The 8,555-nt window shown below is 47.1% G+C and overlaps 1 protein-coding gene across 21 annotated transcripts in view; it reads right to left on the bottom strand.

Moving 5' to 3' along the window:
- The window catches only part of DOCK7 (dedicator of cytokinesis 7), a 117,323-nt gene continuing 108,768 nt past the window's right edge, over positions 1-8,555 (bottom strand). For 14 of the 21 annotated variants that reach the window (XM_063342737.1, XM_063342741.1, XM_063342740.1 and 11 more), the window contains 7 exons: positions 7,984-8,109; positions 6,556-6,645; positions 5,608-5,844; positions 4,263-4,406; positions 3,285-3,391; positions 2,046-2,213; positions 1-451 (listed from right to left, as the gene is read on the bottom strand). In XM_063342737.1, coding sequence (XP_063198807.1) covers positions 409-451; positions 2,046-2,213; positions 3,285-3,391; positions 4,263-4,406; positions 5,608-5,844; positions 6,556-6,645; positions 7,984-8,109 — 915 coding nt within the window. In that variant the 3' untranslated portion in view covers positions 1-408. Of the gene's footprint in view, positions 452-2,045; positions 2,214-3,284; positions 3,392-4,262; positions 4,407-5,607; positions 5,845-6,555; positions 6,646-7,983; positions 8,119-8,555 lie in introns of all 21 variants that reach the window. The other 7 variants (XM_063342738.1, XM_063342743.1, XM_063342745.1 and 4 more) reach the window with 1 other exon arrangement.

The raw sequence follows: 8,555 nt of genomic DNA, 5'->3' as shown, positions 1-8,555 counted from the left end.
TGCATTTGCGTATGGTCCTAATATAAATTAAATATATGAACTAAAAGTAAATAAATTTAACATTAGGTAATGCTATAAATAAAGGTAAATGCGTTTAGTGTACCTTTGAGTCATAAAAATGCCTTAAAAAACAGGTAAGTTTACAGCTTATCACCAATACTCTGGATACCACTGTCATGATTCTTTTTTTTTTTTTCAAACATCAATAAGTCTACATTTGACAATTCAGAATGATTTTTTTGGCCACTGAACACTTTGATGGAGGAAGAGGTGTGTGGGATGTCCAGGATGAAGTCCAAGTTTTATTTCACAATAAAACTTCTTTGATTCCCAGCGCTGATAACAAGGCTCTTTCTTTTCAAAACCTTAATTTTAAGTGCTTTTTTTTTATTTTGGTTTTTAACTCGTTTAGATATCCATTTTGCGAAGGCTCATCCTGCTGAAGGAGTCTCTGAGGGAGAGAAAATACAATGATGAGCTCATTATTTTCCACGATGAAATAAGAAGCCTCGACAGATGAACGATTCTGTACTCGATTTCCAGCATTTTCTACACTTGGCTACTATGAAAATTAAGTCCCCTGACATTAACTCATTGCTTTGCAAATGAATTGGTTTTGGCTCTCTATCTGGGAGCATTCAACTGCCCAAGGTTTGGTGACACGGAAGGTGACAGAAAGTTTAATTCCTGTGGACGTGGAGAAGCAGCACAAACCACCTGCACTACTGAAATCTTATTTAAGTCTTTCAAATAAATACCTAAGTGGAATTTGCCTGGAATACCTGTGTTAGACTCCCTGCACAGGCTGAATTTCACAAGATGAGAAAATAATTACCACAACGAAAAGTGCTTGTGCCATTCCCAGCGGGGTGGGGAGGGAAGCCCCAGTACTCCCACCATCCCAGCCAGAGGGAACGGACCCCCGCAGAGAGCAGCCGCTCACGGTACGGAGCCCAGGGAGAGCTTAAAACGTCCCGAACCCAAGTAATGAGGCGAGGCTGCCCTTCTGCAGCATTCACCAGACAGAAAAATACATCAAATTCAGCCACAGAAACACCGCTAAGCCCTGCCACGCGAGCTGGGAACACTCATTGCCTCCTTCGTCCACCACTGAGTCTTGCCCTTTCTACAATGTAATTTTGCCAAGTTTCTCTTTTCACAACATTTTTTATGCTCTCCATCGCTCTTTACCTCTGAACAACACTTACATGAGGAGAGGTTCAAAACCAGGACTGTATTCTCCTAAACCAACGGCATGGACATGAGCTGAAGTCCACGTTCCCACCATCTCCTAAAGGGTCTGGCGTTAGAGGCACCGGCACCGTCCTGCTCGGTGCTAACAAAGCCCCTTCCAGAAAACCCCTCGCTGGTGTGAGCCCAGGATGCCAGGGCAGCCTTGCTGGATTGCGTTTGCCTGCCTTACTGACAGGGGACACACAGGGGCTGTCACGCCAAAGCTTACATGGAGGGAACCTGCTGGGAGCACTTCTGCTCCTGTTCTGGGAGCCAGAGCCTTGGTAGAAGCTTTATGTCCCCCTGCTGAGCCACAGCTGGTGCCAGCGGATGACAGTGCCACGGGCTCTGACCTGCTTCATACATTCCCAGTGGGGCTTTTATGTTCAGCCTCACTGGAGACGAATAAAAAGCCCAGACTCCAGCTGACCGGTCTTCCAGCATGGAAGACACCAACTGGTTTTCCACCCTGCCTGCCCCTGGAGCTCCTCATCCCAGTTTCACCGGGAGCAAACAAGTGACAAAACCCTGCCACGCTCAGGGTGGGTTTGAATCTAAAAAGAATGGGATGTAGGATGAAAAAAAACCCAAACTTGTCATAGATCAGGAAGAAAAGGGACCGTTGCAAACACCTACCATTACTGCTGGGAAGGGGATGTGCTCTGAAGTCAGGACAGAAGGGGAAAGGGAGGGACTCAGCCAAAAGAGCCAGAATTGAAAATAGGGAGATGCCACAGGTTCACCAGGAAGATCAGCCACCCCGGTTTCACACCCTCCTTATCTCTGCTGAAAGAGTAAAATCAAATATCCACCTGTGGCAAGTGACCGGCAGCACTGCCTTATACAGCTGTGGGATCTTTCTGTTTATCAGAGGCTGGAGGGCTTCCTTTAACCGGTGATAATTCCTTTCAAGTTCTCGCTGATACTCCTTTTGGTCTGGACCGATCAGGCTCTTGTTCTTGCGCAGAGCATCTTCGCATCTAGAAAACAAAAGCCGGTGAAACTTGGGCACATAAAAAAAAGGACTGCTTGCTAGAGACTTGCTAATCTAATAGTACAAAAAAAAAAATCATTCTGTTCCTCTGGGATGACACATAATATCCTCCTCTATCTTGTCTTTCGGGTAATAAAGACTCAGCTAAACCGGTTGGCGTCCACGAGGAAAGGAGAGCATGTCCCATTTCCCATTTCCATTTCACTTCCAGAGTGACAACTCCTATTTTATTTTAATTTACTCTCCGGTTACATTTATAATCTCTGAAGAGAAACAAAAGGCTGATCTCCACATAGTCACTTCCAGTCCAAGAGGATTTAAAAATGGATAGATCTGCTGCTCTCCCCAAAAAAGATTAATAAATAGCAGACTATGAGATGTTCATCAGGAATTCTTCTACTTGGAAAGATGTAAATTTAACAAAGGGTAGGAAAAGAACTGTATCATCAGTGCCACTTACTACATATGGGAAAACTGCATTGCCACCGGATCTATTTCCACGGAACATTTTTATTTCAATTATTTACTTTAATTCCTCGGTGCTTGCAAACACGATGCTGGAGTGAGACTGCAGTTTGCATTACTCAAGAGGAAAGCGGAGCAGCCAGCACACTTCTTGAGAGAATTCTGCCAGCATGCTTCCACTCCGTTTGGAGAAATTCACTCCAGAAGGAAAGTAAATCTCCCGGCCAATTCAGCAGCTTCTCCCGACCCTGCCAAGCTGCGAGTTCATTTGTACCAGCGTGGCTAGGTGTGTTTTCTGAAACAGGAGCACTTGTTCACAACTGAGCTGCCATCACCAATTCGTTCCCGACAAACAGCAAAGCCAAACAACTTCAGCCGCCTGATCGGACTTAAATCATGGACCTGCAGCACCAGAGGAACAGGGAACCAGCTGGGCAGCTGAGGAATACAGCCGCATACGGGAACCGGACAGATGGAGTTACAACATGAATACTCCTCTCTCCCGATACCCACCGGGTTACTGCACATGTCCCTGTCTGCGGCAGCAGCGATAACCGCATCTGCCGGGCAGTTTGAAGACAATACTCCATACCTTTTCGTGAAGTCTTTGAAACAGAGCCGTAGTTTGTTATGATGCCTGAAGAGCTTTGGATCGTTGGGTATTTCAGACAAGAAAACTTGTGCAACTTCTAATGGTCCCTTTAGGAGCAGAAGAGAAAAAGTAAGTTTCTTGGAACCACCGGTCATATCCAACTGCTGGAGAAACTTCTTGCGCACAGAAACATTCGTAAAATGCAACATTTCCTCACAGAATGCATCTTGAAGAACTGCAGCTGGTAAATCTGGCATAAGTCACCAAACATCATGACAGCTGAATCTCTTTGTTGTGTTTTTTGTTTTTTTTTTAAATAGAACTGGTTTTGGAAAACACTGTGAGAAAATGCACAGATTCTACATTTGTTTTCTCTTATAAAGACTCTTGACAAAGTCTGCTCAACTCACAATTAAGACAAAGTTTAAACAATGCAGACGGAACCAAGGAGTTGTTTTGCCGGCACTGAAAACTCAACCCACAACTTGAAATTCCAGGTGATTTTTTTCCAGCCTGTGCATTAGTACAGCTTTATTCATACTCTGTCAGTTTTTCCTCAATTTTTCTCCACTCACTAGTTTTGCTTTCCATTTTATTCAAAAACCACAGCAGGACACAATCCCACTTCCACCCACCAGAGCCTGGCTAAGCAAAGGGAAAGTAATTAATTTTTATTAATAATAAAACAGAGCGAGCAGAAACAACTGCGAATGCCAGGAAGGAGCAGGTAACTGGGGAATGAGGGCTGTCTCTTCTCCACCACTTTCCAGATCTGACCACATTTTAAGGACTCTAATGGCAAAGTCACTGAGAGCAGCTGGGCTACACCCCCCACCAGTGACCTTAAACACATCCCACAGACCGAATGGGGAAAAAAAAAATCCAAGGTAATTTAGAACTAAGTCCCAACGCTGAGCCTCCACTGCGCTGAGTGACAGGCACTACCCCGGTGTCTCCAGCTCGGACAGTGATCCTCACCTGATTGACTGTGGTACCTACTGATCCTTGCAGCACCATCTGCAGCATCTTTGGGTCCGCAGGGTCTTGGTGGGTTGCAAAAGCTAATTCCTGTGTTTTCTTTTGCATGTCCTCTATGGCAACTTCAATGGGCGTCAAAATGATCTAAGCAAGTAGCCAGAATAGAGAACATTTGTTATGGCTGAGACTGTCAACCAGTCACACACTTTCAGAAACACCAAGGTCACTTTGGGGTGGCACAATGAAGTGGTGGAGGATGCCAATAGGACTGACAGAGTCCTTGCATGCTCTAGTGACAGAGATTGTAGGTGGTTTTTTTGTGTGTGTTATGGTTGGACTCGATGATCTCAAAGGTCCTTCCCAACCATGAAGATTCTATGATTCTATGACAGTCCGGCAGAAGCACTTTAGAAATGCATCCTCTTAGTCTTGGTTTAGGAACATCAAGAGAAAGTCAGATTTTTAAATGTGTTTCTGCATCTAGGGGTACTCATGAGCTTTCTGAGATTGCTTCTGAGGCGGCAGACTTGTGTTCCTTTGTGGTCACTGCAACCAACTACCCACGGTTATAGCACTATGTCAGTGCCTAAACCCCCATAGTTTCCCTGCCTTGCATGAAAATGCATTTTTCATTGTGTCCCAGGTACCACATCAGTCCTACCCTTGAAAAATTAACACAGCTTTGGGAGAAACCCCTCTATAAGGCCTCAGGACCCCACTGGCCTGGGTCTGCTGCGGCCACGCAAGTGAGCTGTAACACAGAGCAACGGGACAGGCTGGATGGGGCTTTGGGTAACGTGGTCTAGCGGAAAGCGTCCCTCCCAACCCAACCCAATCTATGATTCTATGGCACGTTGTTCAAGCAGAATGGAAGGGATCAGCCTGCGTTACTACAAAGCTCACCAAGGGCCCCTGCGTGTATCAGCTGCTGGGAGCTGGATACACTGCTAAAGAGGTGGCAGGACATAGCGCATTTTTAAATTGGTCTAGTTTTAGTTTAGGTTGAATAGAACCGGGGAAAAGTTGAATAGAAACAAGGCACTCTTAAAACCAAAATAAAGGGGTCTCATGCACAGTCCCTGCAGGGAAGCGTCAGAGCAGCTCACGATGGTGCTGTCTGCTCTCGCTCTCTGCTGAATTTCTGCATCTTTAGCAGAAAGGGGAAAAAGTAGAGTAGTGATGGCCAGGAGGGTACATCTGTGTTAACGTGACGGTGTGAAGGGACATGGCCGTGCTATGAAACTACACATACAACAGTACATTATGCACAAGTTTCAGCAACATCCACTTCCCTTGTATAAATTTCCCTTCAAACACAGGAAGCCCCGGAGAGCGCCGGCCTCACCTCCTCTTTGTGGATGACGTTTATCCTGGTTTTGATGTAAGGGAAAGCGTGGGATGTCGTCAGGATTGTTTTGCGCTTGAACTGCTCGTGCAGCTCCCCGTGAGCTCGGCCGTCCAGCGTGAAGGGCGTGCAGTACATGAAACGCCGCAAGTTGTAGTTCTTGTCAAAGTAAGTTATCCTGTCCTTCATCTCGTACGTGTCAAAGTACGGCTCCACGTAGGTTATCTGAATGTAGGCCTGGAGGAAGGAAGCCAGGTGTGCGCGGTGAGCTACAGCGCCAGAGAAGAGCCGACTCCTACGCCAAGCTTTTTAGCAGTGCAATAACCCAGTTTACTTGCTTTCCTCTTGAAGCCACCTCTGGAAGAACTAGGACTGTTTTTTTGCCTTTACTCAGAAAATCACACTGACATTGACAGGGACACGGGGTGCTGGTGCTCAGCAGCTTCTGGGCTGGATAAAACACAGCAGACTGCCCCTCTCCTCTCATGCTCTTCCCATGAAGCGTTTCCTTCCTTTCCCTGCAGATAACGCCCTACCCCAAGCCACAGTCCCATTTCCTAGGCACGCTCCTGTTGTTTCTGCTACGCTTAAAGGACGTGGCGCAAGAATGATAAAACGCTGCAGCTGCAAGAAAGTCAGAGGCCAGTGAATGGCAAACTCCCTTCCTTCCTTGCATCCAGTGGAGGCTACAGAGAATGGCAGAAGCCGCCTGGGCCTCTGCTGTCCTTTCGTCTCCTCCCTTCCCACCATCCACCGCAAGGGCAGGGCCTGGGGCAGGGAACAGAACGGCTAATTCTGCATTCCTTTGCTGGGGTGACTTTCCCCAACTCTCATCCCGAGCAATCACAAGAGTCTCTGTGTGTGGACTTCATCGCCTACTTGGCGAAATTCAGGGCGGGATTTGTTCCATCGCTTTCGCATACATTCAGGACCTTGTGTTCTTCTTACCTTGTTAGGATCTAGTTTACATTTGTCCACAGGGTTTGAGTCCTTAATCACTTCAAGCACATCTTCACCAAACCGTTCTCCGTAAAATCCCTACAATCAAGAGCAAATGCATTGAAAGAAAACATCAAATGCAGCCGTGAGAGATGGGGGTTGGAGAGACAAAGGCATATTCAGGGGAGGTGAAGCTCCACATGCCTTCAACAGTAGCTGTGCCGGGGCTGAATGTGATCTGCTGAACCTAGGAGGATTAAATCAGTCGCATTCCAGGGGCAACAGGAAAAAAACAAGCCTAACGCCCTGGAAGGCAGGAGAACTCGGGAGCCTTCCAACAGCATACACACGCTGCGTGGTTCTGAACAAGCCATTTGAGCTCGCTGTCTGTCTGTGAGCTCAACTGAAAACCGGGGTCAATACGGGATCTGCCTGGAAATCAGGTGCCGCATCAGAGCGCGGCTTTGCCGGCCCGGGTGAACAGCCAGATTCTGAACTCAGTTTCATGCGCTCAAACCTCAAACGACACTGCTGCTTTCAGCGCAACGTGACAGCAGCTGAATCGTTGGGAGCAACAACGTGACGTCGGATATATTCTAGTAAATAAAGTAGGGCTGGGTCTGCCCTCTGGCCCTACGAACAAGTAGCACGGCACGGCCCACAGTGCTTACTGGGAACAGTCTCTGACCCTTGCTGTCCCCCAAACTGTGCTAAGACATTATCTAGACACAGGCTAGTTGGCACAAAACCAGGCCAGACTAACCATGACACAGTACAGATGATCCCTGGGTGGTACCTGGAGCTGCACTCAAGCCCCAGTTAGACTAATCAGAGTTGCCTTTGCTCGTTCACAGCTGAAACAAACTTCAGACCTGTGATGTCCCGGCTTCAGGGGCTCTGGAATTCAGCCACCTGAAGAGGGTTCGATCTCTAGGAGAGAGGGACGTGATGTGAAGGCAACAAAATGACAGCAAAATGCAATACTTTCTGAAAGTCAGATCCTGAAAAGCATCTCAACCTTTTTTCAAGCCCAGGTCATTTACACCAGGGGGCTGAAGAGAAATGCAAACACTGCACGATACGCCACAAACTCCACAAACTCTCGAATGATCATAGCAGGTCTCGCTGCAAGACCAGGGAAAACCCATGGGACTCCTCTGCCTGCATTCCTCCCGCCTCCTGCAGAGGTGGCACCGGCAAGAGGAGAGGAGACATCAGGGGTGACCGCACGAGGCTCTGCAAGCTCTTTTGCCAAGCGACTGTTTCTCTAAGCTCAGCCTTGCATCAGGCTCCAAGAGGCTCAGCGCTGGTTTTGCCCAACGATTTCAATTTCCGCCACTTCCTGTAATTTGGCAGCGCAGCTCTTAAATAACTGATGCAAAACAGTTGAACTGCAAACTCACGGACAGAATTTGAGGTCAGCCACAATCATCTCACCTCGAGCCTATGGGAAATTTCAGCTAACTTTGTTATCGCGGGTTCCTTGTAAACAAACTCTTGCTCATCCAGGTCTCCAAATTTAGTTCCATAAAAACCAACCCGGAAGTAGGTGCCAAACATCCTCTTTCCGTCCTAGGTTTGGAGAAACAAAAGGTTATTTCAGTGTGGAGACGTGCACACCCCCAAGCATGGCTGCAGGCAGGCTCCTGAAGTTATGCAATATAAAAAAGAAATTAAAAAAGAAAGGGGAAAAAAAAAAACAGAAAGAAAGAAGGGAAAGAGAAACACACCTGGAACTCAGCATGAATGCATTTAGCAGCAATGAAATTATAAACTAACATGAAATTATATGGATCAGTTACGACCATTAGCCCAACCCTGCAATGACTTTTCCCACCCCAGGAGGAGTCTGGAGGTGTTGGACGTCTCTGAGGAACAGTCAAAGGCAAATCCCTTCGTTTGGGTAATTATTTCAGGCTCTCCAAATCCTATGCAGACACCCCTTAGCTTGGTCCATGCCCTTTAGGCAAAGACACGGGCACTTCCAGTTGCTGAGAGCCCGCAGCACA

This window comes from Chroicocephalus ridibundus, chromosome 8, assembly GCF_963924245.1.
Source record: "Chroicocephalus ridibundus chromosome 8, bChrRid1.1, whole genome shotgun sequence".
Lineage (NCBI taxonomy): Eukaryota > Metazoa > Chordata > Aves > Charadriiformes > Laridae > Chroicocephalus > Chroicocephalus ridibundus.
This window is presented reverse-complemented; position numbering and strand designations above follow the sequence as displayed.